The sequence below is a fragment of the Xyrauchen texanus genome, chromosome 32 (genome assembly GCF_025860055.1).
Source record: "Xyrauchen texanus isolate HMW12.3.18 chromosome 32, RBS_HiC_50CHRs, whole genome shotgun sequence".
Lineage (NCBI taxonomy): Eukaryota > Metazoa > Chordata > Actinopteri > Cypriniformes > Catostomidae > Xyrauchen > Xyrauchen texanus.
In genome coordinates this window covers 1,787,697-1,803,441 of record NC_068307.1, presented here as the reverse complement: position 1 = coordinate 1,803,441, position 15,745 = coordinate 1,787,697, and the positions used below count along the sequence as shown (strand labels likewise).

Here is a 15,745-nt window from a genome sequence, read left to right as displayed (position 1 = left end):
TTTACAGTAACAACACCCTGTATGAAAGTATAAGTGACATTTGGTTAATTGTATTTTATATCACTTACATGCTAAACAAAATACAATATTTACAGTACTAACACATTCTTTGGAGAAATTAGTGCTATTTTAGTAGTTTTATTAAGATAGGACATACATTATCTCTCGCTATCGTTGTTTGTGCTGAAGCAGTAGGGGGCATCAGTGCGTGTGTCGCAACACTGGCATACTCTTTTGCTGCACACTCAAAAGTATGTACTTTATCCATGACCTGTTATTGAATACCAAAAGAAGGCGAAACGGTACACACATGCCCGCTCTGTTTATAATGGCTTTTCTTTTGAAGCCTCTTGAGCAAAATCAGGCACATAGATAGTCAGAAAGACTATAGAAAGACTGTATTTGCGAAAGGTTTGGAGATTAACCTTTTGAATGCAATATTGTGGATATGGCGCCCCTCCTCTTCCCGTGCAGATTCGACTCGACTTCTCTAATTAGCTGCCTGACATTTCACTTAATCCAATAAAAAACAACTTGGCCGCTGCGTGGCGATCTGATATTGGTAATTGGAACTTTTTTCTACTGTCGTCCATCTCTGTTCTGCCGTCGGTTAATTCGGATGCCTGGGGAGATGTCATTAAAAATGTCTGCAGCAAAACAAGACACGCGTCTACAGCAAAGGACAGACAGAGGTATTTCTCCTCATCTTGTTTAATCAAGGTCTCACCCGAGCACACTTTGCTGCCACCACGAGTGGCCATGAATGCAGATTTTGATTCCCTCACGCTGAGCCGTGTCGGTTTTCCCGCTACTTCTGTTACGGATGTTTGATGACATGGTTTTTTCAGCACTCGAGCCAGCAGGGTGGCTATGATTACTTCCTGTGCATCATCTTGCTGTGGTCACCTTGGCTCAGGTCAATCTGTTTGCTCTTGATGAAGATGACACTTCCTGTCATTCATTAATGTAGTTTCTGCTTAGCCAGAATTACTTTATTATCTCATATGCTGCACTTTGGCTTGAAGAGCTGCTTTTGAATACTAAGACTTTATCTTTTTACACTAGGTTGTCAATGTCTGGTACAGTTAAGCAGTTCTTGTACAAGTCGGATGGTGATCCTCAGTGTTTAAGCCTAGCTAGAGGTCTGTCTGCGGAGCGCACGGAGTACAGGCACCCAGACAATAAAGATCAGAGCGAAATGAACTTGGCACAGGAAAACCCGCTCATTAATTAATACCTGCCCCCCAGCTACTGATATATACAAACAAGAAACCCGAATGCAACACATCTGCAAATTAAGGCAAATGCAATATTATTAAATATATATATAGTAGCATGCACTATGCATTTTCATGAAATTCTTAATGGCTTAGAACCTGGAAAGTGAGTTATTTTTGTGTTTAATTTCAGGGGGCTGTTGATATCAATGTCCAATTGAATTCAGCTGTAAATCTTTTTAGCCGTGGCAATTAATAATCCCAAAATGGGTAAACAAATGTCTGCTGGGTCCTGAGCAAACACCATTTTAGATACCACCAGGAGCGCAGATTGGGTGGGTTGGGGGGTGTAACCCACCCCCATTAATAAAACAAGCCCCCCATACCCAATATAGGAATACCAGTAACACTTTGCAATGAGTTATTTTTGTTAACACTAGTACATGCATAAGAACAATTAACAAATTTGTTCGCCATCATGTTGTAATCTTGGTCAATATTCATTTACAAATTCTTCATACAGTTGTTTATGTTAGTTCATAATGCATTAATCAGTATTAACATATGCAACTTTATATTAGTATATGTTGACATTAACATTAACTAAGACTAAAGGCCAAAATATCCATTGCGCATTGCGGATCTCTCCGCGCACAGTATGCATGACGTAAATTTCGTCATAATCCAATCCGGACAGATTTTCTCGACTTGCTTACACTGTCTCTTGCGGTCATCGTCTGTGCACATCACGCCGGCCATTCTCTACTAAAAGAGTATCACAAAGAAGTTGTAGAGGGCGTCAAACGCGTTCCTGTTGCTCGCGTTTAGAAGAGTACACTCACAACGGCAACGCCGACGACCAGACGCGAGCTGATCCGGAAAGCTCAGATCTCTGTATATTTCAGTTGTCCACTCTGCACAGCCTGACCATGTGCCATTTTTGGACCCGTGGACATGGTCCTTATCTGTGTGTGTAACAGGAGCCAGCTGGTAGATAGCTGTGCAGTGTGTAAAGAGGCTGTAGCCTTTAGCCTCCTTGTTAGAGCACCCGCCTCCCACGCCGGAGACCTAGGTTCGAGTCCCGTACAGAGCGGGTAGAACAAGAGCGTCACATGTGCATCGTCGCCGCATGCGCCGGCCATTGACTGTACTCAAAGAGTGTCTCAAATCATAGTAGTGTGTTGAACACGTTCTTATTTGCTCGCTGTCGGAAAAGCAAACTTTGGAAGGCAACGCGGCGGCCTGGTGCGATCCGATTTGGAACGCGATTAAGCAAAGTATACCCGGGCCTTAAAGCCTAAAGTATACTTCGATCCAACGCAAATGTGGAGTGTCCGTGTACAGGACGTGTGACGCAAATCTCATCATCAACAGATTGCGCGAGCACTGAACTTGCACTAATTAGTGGGTCCACAAGGTGGCAGCACTTACATTTTTAGCCGTTGCTGTCATGAAGAAGCGTTTAGAAGATGATGTAATCGCTGCTAAACATCAAGAGATGAAGGTAAAAAAACAACCGTGGACAGGCTAAATAAATAAATAGCTAAATAATATTAACGCCTACAACAGTGTCGTTACGTGTTACCGCAATGCCATATTTGTTTTGTTTTTTCATAGTTGGTACCATTGAAATACCACAGTACCAAGATATGGATGTTACTGTAATCATTCAATACCACGCTGTCACCGTCTGATGCTATCACGGTACCATCGGTATCACTGAAGTACTTTTTTGTGCATGTAAATATAGTGAAATAGATTTGGATGTTTACTTTATTATAAAAGTATGTACTGTAAGTTACCTTGACCAACAGATTGGCTTTGTTCTTTGTGTATCTTAAGTTCAAACGGTCAAAATAATAGGTTTGCTGAGCTTTATGTTCCAGACCACCTGGAACCAAAATCATTCCCTTTGTTCAATCGAGCGAAAACAACAATCAGTAATGGGCCAAGAAAGCACCCTGCATTATGCAAAGAGGGATATATTTATGTTATAAGCCGCGTCTGTCATTTTAGCAAAGCTGCTCTCGTGGTTAAACCTGCCCTGTAGGTTCCTTTGGCCGAGCGCCTGGAGCAGATGAACGCAGCGAAGTGCCATTGCTGCGATTCTGAGCATCCTCGCGCTTGACTTAAACCGCCGCCTGCCTCGTGCCTGTCAGCTAGCGCCATACTTTAATCTCTCTGAGTGGTGGGAATGTGAAGTAATGAGATAAATTAAGAATCATTAGCCCGGAGCTAAACTTTAAAGATATCACCCGTGATCAGCCAAAAAAACACAGATTCCTTCAACCCAAAAGCAACAGCAAACAAGAGGGGGCTGGGAATGACTGCGAGCGATAATGTATACTACAGAAATCTCACTGCGGATGTGGGATATGTTATATAAATATAATTTCCTTGCCGTAATGTTTGATGAATGCAATTTTAAAAAGCTATCTTTATCAGTGCAAACCTCAACAGAGCATCTTTTTATTTATCGATTTATTTATTGGCCAATTGTACCCAATGCAATTCTCAGTTAAATGTCATTAAGGGCGTTTGCATGGACACCAATATGCTTATAACTACCCGAAATGTGCATTTTCAAAAAATCAGTGCAATGTTTAAATATACCAAAACATTTACAAATATATATATATATATATATATATATACCCCCACAAAAAAAGGAGGGTTTTTGGAGGGTTTAAAGGCAGAAATGTGAAGCTTATAATTTTATAACAACAATAACATGAATTCTTCTGTTACAACTTGGGTATTATTTGTCATTTTTATAGTCATTTTACAGCATTACATAGTCAAAATTGTCTATAACTTTCCACAGATGTGGTTATTAAGTGATTTTATGGCAGTAAAATCATGTTATCACACATATTGTTTACGTCTTGTGTCTATACTATTAAAACAGTGAGTATTTGAATGTTTACAGATTAAACCCCATAGACTTGCATTGGAAGTGTCTCACTTTAAAAAAAAAAGAGGAGGACTGTCGATTGAGCTTAACTTGAATTGAACCCGGAATATTCCATTAAGTATCAACTAGTAAATTAGACAATTGAGTACTTAAAGGGACAGTTCACCCCAAAATGCAAATTCAGTCATTGTTTACTCACCCCTGTGTTGTTCTAACTCTATATGACTTTCTTTATTGTTCTCAACACAAAGGGTGAAATTGTGAATAAATGTTGTGTTCAGTGATGTCATACAATGGCAGTTTATGGTGACACCTCTTCAAGCTTCAAAAGAACACAAAAGTATCATTCAGAAGTCTAATTAATTATTCATGAGACTCATGATTGTTATGAAAGTATACGATAAGATTTGATGAGAAACAAACGGAAATATAATGTGTTATTTAGTGTAAATGTTCACTGGCCGTTGATCTGTGTGTTGATGATGGGACAGGAGAGCAACAGTTCACGCACCCTCGCGACATTGGTGCGTTCAAACGAAAACACGTTGTGTTTATCTAAAAACAGGTCGTCCACAGTGATAGTGACTGAACAGAACACAACACAGCTGCACACAAAATAAAGAAGAGTTTGTAGTTGAAGAATTGATGCATTTCTATGCCCAGCCTTATTTTGTTTTAACAGAGTACTCGTAACTCAAACTCAAATACAGAGGAGGCTACAGGACACCACAGTCACACCGTGTCCTAACCTGATGGCAAACGACACTCGATAAAAGGTATATTTTCTATGGTAAACAGAGTTTTTGTACTAACCAGCATTGACAAGCGACGGTACATCCTATTGATCACTTGTTTTCTATTTTGGCATCACGCGTGTAACTCCGTCCACTGTGAACTGGCACCGGTCCAAAAAAATAAGGCTGGGCACAGAAATGCATCAATTCTTCGTCTACAAACTCTTCAGACATGTTTAGTAAGTTCTGTTCTCTGTTTTGTGTGCAGTTGTGTTGTGTTCTGTCGTCACTATCGCTGTTTTTAGATAACAAAACGGGTTACTGCTTGAACGCCCCAATGTCGTGAGGGGTGCATGAACTGTTGCTCTCATGCCCTATCATGAACGCACACAGGAGATCAACGATCAGTGAACATTTACACTAAATATCACATTATATTTCAGTCTGTTTCTCATCAAATCTTATCGTATACTTTCAGTTATGAAAATAAGGCTGGGCATAGAAATGCATCAATTGCAATCACGAGGCTCATGAATAATTAATTAGACTTCTGAATTATACTTTTGTGTTCTTTTGAAGCTTGAAGAGGTATATTGAGCTGACTTTTGATTGCAGATAGGTGTGTAATGATAACTCATTCATCTCTCCATTTCAGATGTTAAAGAGATCTCACGTGTGTTTTTTGTTTTTCCTGCGGGACGATATTGCACAGACAAGCAGGAGGCATAGAGACATGTCTATTAATAAAAGATTTTTGTTTTTAATGTCATTTTGCTCCCAAATATATCACATAGAATACAGCCTTAGACAACAGCAGCTTCATCCACACAATGTATGCTTTATCACCGGTTGCGGAAAGTGGTGCCCTGTTTGTGCGTGTTGCAAGCACGTGTTTGAGGGAAGGGGTATGCGTAAGGTCCAATTCAATTATGGATTTAAGCGTTAGACTTTGATACCCCTGCCTCGCTAACACTGCAATCAATCTCTCTCCATGCCTACTGAGTGTAATTAGACAATAATGAGGAAACACTGCTTTATGCTGGATCTTAAACTATGTGTTGACCTCAGCAACTTATAGTCCATTAGACAGCAAATAGCTCACACGGCTGGCGTAATAAACCATAAGCTGAGGGGGCTATATTTATGCACGACATTGCTTGAGACCTTTCTGAATTGGGGGCCTCTTGTGACCCTGGCACATCGCCACATGTGACCGTGGCTATTCGTAAAGGAACACTTCTACTATATACCGCTTGCTATTTTTTAGAAATAGTATGTGAGACAGATTATGCGACCATAAACGTTTTAAACAGTAGGAAAAGCCATTTTTGTCACACGACCTCATCATGTTGCATCTTGCAAATAAAAATAGTTATTTTGCATTTTTAATGCAATTTTGCAATGACATGCAATTAATTGCATATAATCAACATTTGCAGATAAAGCCACCCAAATAAAGATAATTTAATATAAACAATACATAGTCCATGTTGCGGTTGAACTTGTCAGTCTGTTTTGTCGCCACATGACACGTTCTTGCGTTCTATCTACGCTATTATTTTATTTTATTTTTGGCATATGTACATATTAGTCAAACGGACGCTTCTGGAGAATCTAACATGTTTCTAACGTTATAAACGCTGCGTTTTTAGTGGATTTTGCCGATAACGAAGCTGGCGGGAAAGGCCGATAACTGATTAATTAACCGTCTTTTCTCTCAATACTATGGCGGGCACAGACAAAGAGTCCAAAATGAATAAAATCCCAGATGCAGTTAATTTGTTCAACCAAAATCCCAATTATAACCAGAAGAAACGAAGATTTGGTGCATAATGCGGGTTTATACTTTTAAGTATAAACAAGCTTAAAACACATAGGGGACTCTTATTTTGAAATTATGAAAAACTATCGGTCGATAACTGATAGAATGAAAAAGCAACTATCGGTGCCGAATAATCGGTAAAATCGATATATCAGTTTTTAGGACATTAGTAGTAGTTTGCGAGAAACACTGACTGCTCTTGATGTGATGTGGCTCTTTAAAATGTTCACGTAATTAAAGCTTGAATTGCTCCGATGGTAGGAAACTACTATTGTTATGAAATATACGTACGGGTCAGGAGGCACGATTAATACACCGATGGCGTTTGTTGCCGCTTTAGCTCCGTCTGAGCTTGCAGCGAGAGGCTGCTTGAACACCGTGTCGAGACTCACTTGCACAGGCTGTTTATGATATGATCCCGTAAACTCAAGAGACACATGCGGACGATTTCACCTCAAAATATTGGTACCGCGGGTATCTCTTGTAATTGCATCGGTTATGTTCTATAATTAATCACATGCGTTAAATCGACAACGCTATTTTAAAAATCATGTTTGAAAGTATTCCGGTTTATTCAGCATCACTGTTAGGATACAGTGTGTTATATTGCGCAATTTAGCAGGTCATCGCGGGTATTCCATGTGCACACTGGGCATGTGCTGTATTTAGCAGAATTAGTAATAGTTTGGTAGTATTCCGAGCACAGGCAGTGATGACACACACAGTGCAATGATAGGAATTTTGGGTCAAAACATAATGTTTTAGTCACTCAAACTAGCTCTCTCAAGCACACACAAACATAAAGGCATCCACTGGTGATCGGCACACATTCACAGGCAAATAAATGAACAAACTTGGACTGGAAAAGTATAAGGGAACTAAAAACAAAGTGAGGCGGAGGAAACGCAGAGTTATTTCCAACTGTCTGGCTTTGGGTTAAAGCGCTCTTAAGAACCTTGATGTCTTTTGAAGGTGCTGTTCGTGTAAATGAAACAGACTGAATCGTGGCAGTGCGCTGATGACGGAGAATCGTCTCTGTAGGAAATAAAAAGCAATCGTGTCAGACACCACGGCGAGATCTGAGGCGCCAACCGCGGCGCTGTGTATTGTTATTTCAAGTAGCAGTTGTGTCGAGTGTGTCGGAATGTCAAACTTGTCAATGGGGAGAAAAAAAAATGAAATAACATAAAACCTCATTTAGATATGAACACAACGCTCCTCGCAACATCCCCTCCTTTTTGTAATCTCTAACCCAGGTACTGATATAGGAAATAAAGATGCAAACACCAGATAGAGTCTTGGAGTACCAGATACAACAATGAATAAATAAATAAATAAACAAACAACGCAACAGACGTGATTGTGTCGTTACGATAGATGAGAGGAGTTTGTTTCTCTCTAGCTGTACAGGGCGACCCGGGCACACAACATCCACGGGCAAAGCTTTCTGATGACAGGAATAGCCGGTCGTGAAACGCTTTCCTTCCCCTTTGGTTTCTTACTGTTCTTTAAGCATGCACACGTGGTTGCTCATTTTGGTCACAATGTGGCAAAAGTTTGGAAACATAACACCGTATATTCAGAGCATCTTTTGATTAAATTGCTGTGCATGGGAATAGTTTGACTATATTCACACGAAGTGAGGAAAGTGCACAAAAAGGTGAAAACAATGTCACAACCAAAGTGTAAAAAGGATCTTTTGTTTTATGCATTGAGACAAAAGACAACAGGGAAATAAAATAGATCGAGAATGGATGAATTCTGATTGGTTGAAACATGATATAGTACAAGACCTCCTCTCGGGGGGGCACATTCTTCTTCCCTCTGCAGTCAAGTGCACTACAATACAAACGCCCTTAAAGCGACGATAGGCAATACCACTAAACTTTCACAAAGGACTCGTTGCTGAGCGACAGGTTTAGAAATATCAAAAGAGATGTTTGGAAAACAAGAACTGAATGAAGCCAAACAATGGAAATCATTGCAATTCAAAATGACAGTAGCTGCCCGGTTGAGTTGGATTTGTTGTACTGTAGTCGTGTGTGGCTCTTGTAGAGGTTTGCTTCTTTTAGACAAAAACAAGTGGCTCAGCTAGTCGCCTTTTGTATTCCTAAAACATAGCCTGTCCGATCGTACAGCAGCGAGTTGATCAGCTCCAAGCAGAAAGCACATGAGAGAGAACCGTGTATTAACAGAATGGAAATTAAACTCCGAGTTTGACGACTACTAAGGCATCAGTTGCGAAGTACAATATTAGCCCATGTATATTACAACACAACCATATATTAATTTAATAAAATACACAATATAGCTCTTGTACACGTAACAATTTGGCTCAAATGCACAGAAAAAATCAATAAAAAATATATGTCGTTTTGATGTAAACACATTAAATTGAATACATTTTGCACATTAAATGATTTTGTGTATAAGTGACAATGTGAAGGGACATTTCCTTTTTTTTTTTTTTGTTCATGTTTTGTGTTTTTGAAATCGAAACGTTTGCAATTTAATAAATACCTTAAACTGCATTTTCATCCTGTGCACCATTTTTTTTTTTTTACAAAATGTATAAATATTTTCATTGTTACAGTATCTGAACATTATACACAAGTTCGTATATTTATATATATGTATCTATATGTAGATATAGATATATCTTTTCACATTTGAGGAAAAATGTCCCTAATATACAAGAGAGAGAGAGAGAGAGAGAGTGACTGTTATAACATAACGTCGGACACGTGGAGAGTCACTTTAAAAGTAGTTGACGGGATCACACAAAGGACCAATAAGTGAGAGTAACAGGTTCACCGTTCTGGAATGTTCAATATGTACGTAGGACATGTGGGAGGACACATTTTACACATGACTAGAAATGAGAGGTGAAGAATGGTTACATTTCATAATCAACCCCGCAACCCCCCCCCCCCTTTAGTGTTGATACCATTTGCACTTCTTATGCTGATATTACAAAGCCATTAAAAGTTCAAGAGAAAGTGTCTCTGATCGTTTTGGGGTGTTCGACGCACCCCACCCTCTTGACTGCGATTGTCAGAACACACCATTGTTATCCACCCCTCCAAAAGTCCCTGGCCGAGAGGGGCGGTACGCTCCGTCTCCGATTCAGTGACAAAAAGACGTCACTATAGGAACAAGTTTGAAGCTGGTGGGCACTTGAAGAAGAAGAAAAGCCTGCTTGAAGCCATAAAGAGCAACTCCTAAAGAATTCCCTCACGGGTTTTCAGCAGTTTTATTTGCTCTTGTGTCAAAATGTCCAAGTATGAATGTTTTGTCCCATCTGTGCCCGCACTCTCTTAGAGAGTGCCCATTTCTCGATGTTTTTTTGTTCATTCCAAGTGAGAGTAGGAACGTTTCACTTTCTGATGGGATTGTTCTCGTTTCCCCGACAATCCTGCAGCAGTTTGTCGATGTCTCTGACCACCTGGTCTGCGTCCATGGTGCCACGACCCATCTCTCCTCCCCCATGCTCCAAGACACAGTCCATTTCCACCGCCGTCTCCTGGCTGATCCGCGAACGAGCCTCAGCCAGGACTTTGGCCACCGGGTCGGACGGATGCAGGGTGGAGTAGCCCTGCTCTTTGTTCTGCTTGTTGGGGGAGACGTACTGTCCGTCTGGAGGTCCGTAATGGCTGGTGCTAGGCTTTCCCTCTGCTCCATCACCCACACCTTTGGCCGAAGAACAGGGCGAGCCTGTATTACACCCCTTGGTGGGACTACACGAGGCCGAGGGGACCTCTTGCAACAGAGGGCTGAGTGCACGTTTGATCTTTAGGTAAGGTTTAACATTCGCCACCAGGATGGTGTGGTCCCGACGCTCCTTCCCGAACGTGCAGAACGTTTTTTTGCCGTTGGGGTTGCACACCGTTTCGTAACTCTCGGTCTCAACGGCGACCGCTTCCATGCCGGCCGGGACGAAGAGATTGGTGCGATAGTCTGAGCCCTCGGCTTGGGGAGTTCCTGCTCCTCCAGTCCCAGCTGGAGGAAACTGGGGCATCCAGCAACGGTCTGAGTGACCCAGCACTCGACACTCGTCCGTGCAATTCACACAATCCTCCTCTACAAAGAAAAAGAGAGAAAGATGAATGTCAATGAGATGAACAATAGTAGTCAATGAACAGCAGCTTTTTACATTTGCTGCTACTGAGCTCATGGTATATGGTTAGGGTTTAGAGTCAGGATTAGGGGTAAGGGTTAGCTCTAAAGTGGCACTGCCCCCCCAAGCACCCCCGGAAACTTCTATGAAACCCATATGATCAAGAGGCACTATGCCCCCTGGGCTGACAGCGAAGTGATTAACGATGAACTCCTCCCTAAACATACAAGTGCCCCACCAAAGATGGCATCCTAGTACCAGCCCTAATTCAGTCCAAGTTTCAGACCGATGACTCTTGAATTTGATTCATTCTGATTCGCCAGTTGGTTCAAATGACTGATTAAAAAGAACCGTTTAAATTAAGCGATTTATTAATTTAGAGGATGCTTTTGGGTCATTCCTCCAATTCAGTCACATTTCGGAGAGAAATGGTTAATAACAGTATGGTCATTCAGTAAATAAATGTGCCACTATATGGTCTGTGAATAATATCAAGCAAACATATGATTTTATATCTGTTAACATAAATATATTGACATTTTAAAATGACATGTATTTTCACTATATCTTCAGAGCGGACAATAATCAAGCGGCACAAGAAAAAACGTTAAAATGACACATTTACCACAAATGAATACTTGTTATTGAGAGAATGTAATGCTAAACACTTAACTGAAAAAAGATAGAAATCCGATGTCAAAGATGATTGACGTGCAGCTCTGGAGACATGAGGAAATGACACTAGTGCAATAATTGGAAATGATTCAAATTGGACTTTTTGGCCAATACTAAGAATAAATACTATTAGAATAAAAAACCGAATTCCTCAACTTGTACTGGCGACTTCAACGTCACTGAAGTGTATAAATGTCCCTTTTATCCATATGAAGCTGTGTTGAAAGTCATAGCGCCCAGTCTTTCTCTCTCCTCATGTCTAAAACTCTCTGAGCTAAGATGTGTATTTTTTGCTGTTTGGCTGCCGATTCATCAGTGGCACAGCGGTGCTCCTGAATACCGGTGCAGCAAACAGTGCGGTAAAGTTCACCACTGAAATACCACAAACAAAGTCATGAATTATATAAAAGAATGCTTCCTGCTTTCATTGTGGAGAATGGGAACCAGCTGGCTAAACGAGTGAGTTTTCCATTTGCCTGATCAAGAGGACGGCACCCCCATGATACACACACATCGTAAAGCCTCTCTCCCCAGCAGAACAACAACAGCACCGTTTTGGCAAAAAGCGTGCTGCTGCTATCATAAATTTATGTCATTGGGCTTTGAAGCTATCCCAAGGCAGCCCAGCCACATCACAGAGCCAAGTGTCTAGTGTGTGTGTGTGTGTGTGTGTGTGTGTGTGTGTGTGTGTGTGTGAGAGAGAGAGAGTGTGTCTTCCCTCCTTTCATCTCAGCTCAGGAGAAACCACATTTTGGATTATTGTGGGCTCTTTCTGATGGTGTGTCAAATGGGTCCAGGATTGTGAAGAGGATACAAAAATGTATTTTAAAAATGGAAAATGAAAGGGGAAAAAATAAGGGAACAAAAGGGAAAACATGAAAATGGAAGAGAAAAATGCAGGAGGAAAGAGCAACTGCTGTCTTGTGAATATAAATGTTCTAAAGTGAGGCCCGGGTCGCCCCGTGTGTTGGACGGGACCAGTGCCATCGGTTCGGTATGCGTTTGACAAGAGAAGCACAGTGATTTGAGTAGAACAAACAAAAGTTTCCATCCATAATTAATAGCTCGATGATGTCTGTCTTTTGGGACCTGAAAACATGAAAACAGAAACAACTTGTGTATTTATGAGAGGAAATGTTTTCCATAATCTAGTGTTTAACCCAGTCATTATTAACCGTTGAAGACTCCAAGAAGTCTCTCATGGTAACAGATGATCTCCTGCAAATGTCTGAATAACCTTTAACACTTATGACTTTACTAAAACGTTTACTACTCGCATTTGTATTTCAGTTCCCAATTCTTTTGGCCTTTGCTTTCGTCCACTTTTCTTTCTCTCTCAGATCTTGGCCTTGATCCTGTCATTATTCGCACCTGGCCAACATCGCTTTGTGTTTTGGCGCTGAACGAAAACGTGTTTCCGCGGCATGTTCGAGGTAAACAACAATAGCTTGACGAACGCAGTTTTCTTGCCTGCGTTGACATATGTTCTATTGTAACAGGAAGTGTGGGTAAGACATATATCTTTTACTACATAAAATGGACAATAGGCTTTAGTTTAAGGTATGTCACCGCCATGAAACTTGATTTGGTACATGCTAATCAGTTTAAGTTAAAAAAAACAGTTTCAACTTTAAATGTGAATTTCTGCTAAAAGTAAAGTTTGTGTATACTAGTATATAGATGGCTTAAAATATAATATACATGAAATTAAATCTTAGTTTCATCAGCCCACAAAAAGGTGAACTTTGGCAAATGTCAGACGTGCGGCAATGCTTTTGTCGTAAAGCAGCGACTTCCTTCATGATGTCCTGCCATGGACACCATACCTGTTTTGTGTTTTCCTTACAGTAGACTCATGTACAGAGATGTTAACCCCTTCCAATGATTCCTTCAAGTCTATATCTGTCACTCTAATGTTCTGTTTGACCTCACTGATCATTCTGCAGTGTTCCCTTTGATTCATCTTGACTAGACAGCCACTTCTAGTGAGAGTACATATAGTACTATAACGTCTCCATTTATAGACAATTTGTCTAACTGTGGACAGATGAACATCTAATGGCCACTTCTAGAGAGAGTACCCATAGCACTAAATCATCTCCATTTATAGACAGTTTGTCTAACTGTGGACAGATGAATATCTAACGGCCACTTCTAGTGAGAGTACCTATAGTACTAATCATCTCCATTTATAGACAGTCTGTCTAACTGTGGACAGATGAATATCTAACGGCCACTTCTAGAGAGAGTACCTATAGTACTAAATCATCTCCATTTATAGACAGTTTGTCTCACTGTGGACAGATGAATATCTAACGGCCACTTCTAGAGAGAGTACCTATAGTACTAAATCATCTCCATTTATAGACAGTTTGTCTCACTGTGGACAGATGAATATCTAACGGCCACTTCTAGTGAGAGTACCTATAGTACTAAATCATCTCCATTTATAGACAGTTTGTCTCACTGTGGACAGATGAATATCTAACGGCCACTTCTAGTGAGAGTACCTATAGTACTAAATCATCTCCATTTATAGACAGTTTGTCTCACTGTGGACAGATGAATATCTAACGGCCACTTCTAGAGAGAGTACCTATAGTACTAAATCATCTCCATTTATAGACAGTTTGTCTCACTGTGGACAGATGAATATCTAACGGCCACTTCTAGTGAGAGTACCTATAGTACTAAATCATCTCTATTTATAGACAGTTTGTCTAACTGTGGACAGATGAATATATAACGGCCACTTCTAGTGAGAGTACCTATAGTACTAAATCGTCTCCATTTATAGAGAGTTTGTCTAACTGTGGACAGATGAATATATAAGCTCTTCAAGATAACTTTGTAACCCTTTCCAGCTTTATGCAAAGCAACAACTCTTGATCGGAGGTCTTTTGATATCTCTTTTTTACGAGGCATGGTCCACGTCAGCAGATGCTCCTTGTGAATAGGAAACTCAGAATGTTTGAGTGCTTTTTATAAGTCAAAGTAGCTCTAACGAACACCTCCTACCTACGGGTTCACACACTTTTTCCAACCTATACTATGCATGTTTGAATGATGCATTCATTAGTTCAAACAGATACTGTCGGACCAATAAATACAAATAAAAACAACAAACGATCATACAAGTATCGACGGAGACAGGACACAGGAGTTCATTCATAAAGACAACTGAAGTATCCGAGTGTACTTGTCCATGGATGAAATAAATAATATGCATCGAGATGCAATCAGGTTATAAGTGCTTTTCTGCATTCACTGAAACTGTATTTATTGTGTTGTGTGTTCTTAGTGGAATTGTGAACAGTGTTTACATTCATAAAAGTGTAGTTGATTGGTTTTCTTTCTTCACACAATGCTAGTCGTGTACAAATTATGACCACTTGACCGTATTATCATCATTAATCATATTTGAAATTGCTCTTTCAGATGTTTCTCTGCTTAAAGGCCAAGCCATGTTATGAAAAATTATCCTCTGCAGCTCGCTCTCCAATTCCTATTGTTCCTCATTTCACTGTGTGTGTGTCGGGCCAATAAAAGCCCATCCCTGGGGTTTCCTTTGGTTTGTTTCTGGTCTGTGGGGTTTCTGCTAACCTTGAAAAAGTTTTCAAACTGATAAAAAACATCCCCTACTCTAACGGTACACGGCACCTGCCCTCTCCCGGGGTCAAAATGTGTCTTTTATACACACAGACAACTGCGGTCAACAATAGAGAAGTCTCGAGATTTGGCAAAACATCAAAGTCTTCACAGGTGTCCAACCAACTTTTCAGTCATCTTGGTTTCGGATATTTTCCCTATTCATTGTTTCCCTAGGGTTTTCATAAGATCCTCCCTAAAAGAGCTGTAAGCTATGAACCAAACCAACCAGCTCCGAGGTGAATCCCAACATTACAAACTTTCATTTGAAGCAAAAAAGTGTTCGAAAACCAGACAGAAAAAAAAAGACTGTGCACTTAATGTCTTTAATGAGGGAAATAACTGCAATCCCATGATGCATTGCAAATGATGTAATGGAGATAAAGAGCACCTATTATGGTTTTTAAAATATGACCTTTCATGTAGTGTGTTATATCGCTGTTTGTAAATGTAAAAAAGTCTGCAAAGTTTCATAAATCAAAGTGCAGGACAAATGATTGAGTTATTGACTCCTAAACGAAAGAACCGATTCTGAACACCTGAAAGGAGTCGGTACTAATTCCAGACATACTTGCTGTACTAACCTACGTCATGTGGTGACAAAAAACCCACCTCTGG

General features: G+C 40.3%; 1 protein-coding gene across 1 annotated transcript in view; it reads right to left on the bottom strand.

Moving 5' to 3' along the window:
* Nucleotides 1-5,583: 5,583 nt before the first annotated feature.
* pcdh17 (protocadherin 17) overlaps nt 5,584-15,745 on the bottom strand; it is a 102,367-nt gene continuing 92,205 nt past the window's right edge. The window contains exon 5 of the mRNA XM_052101614.1: nt 5,584-10,767. Coding sequence (XP_051957574.1) covers nt 10,064-10,767 — 704 coding nt within the window. The 3' untranslated portion in view covers nt 5,584-10,063. The remainder of the gene's footprint in view (nt 10,768-15,745) is intronic.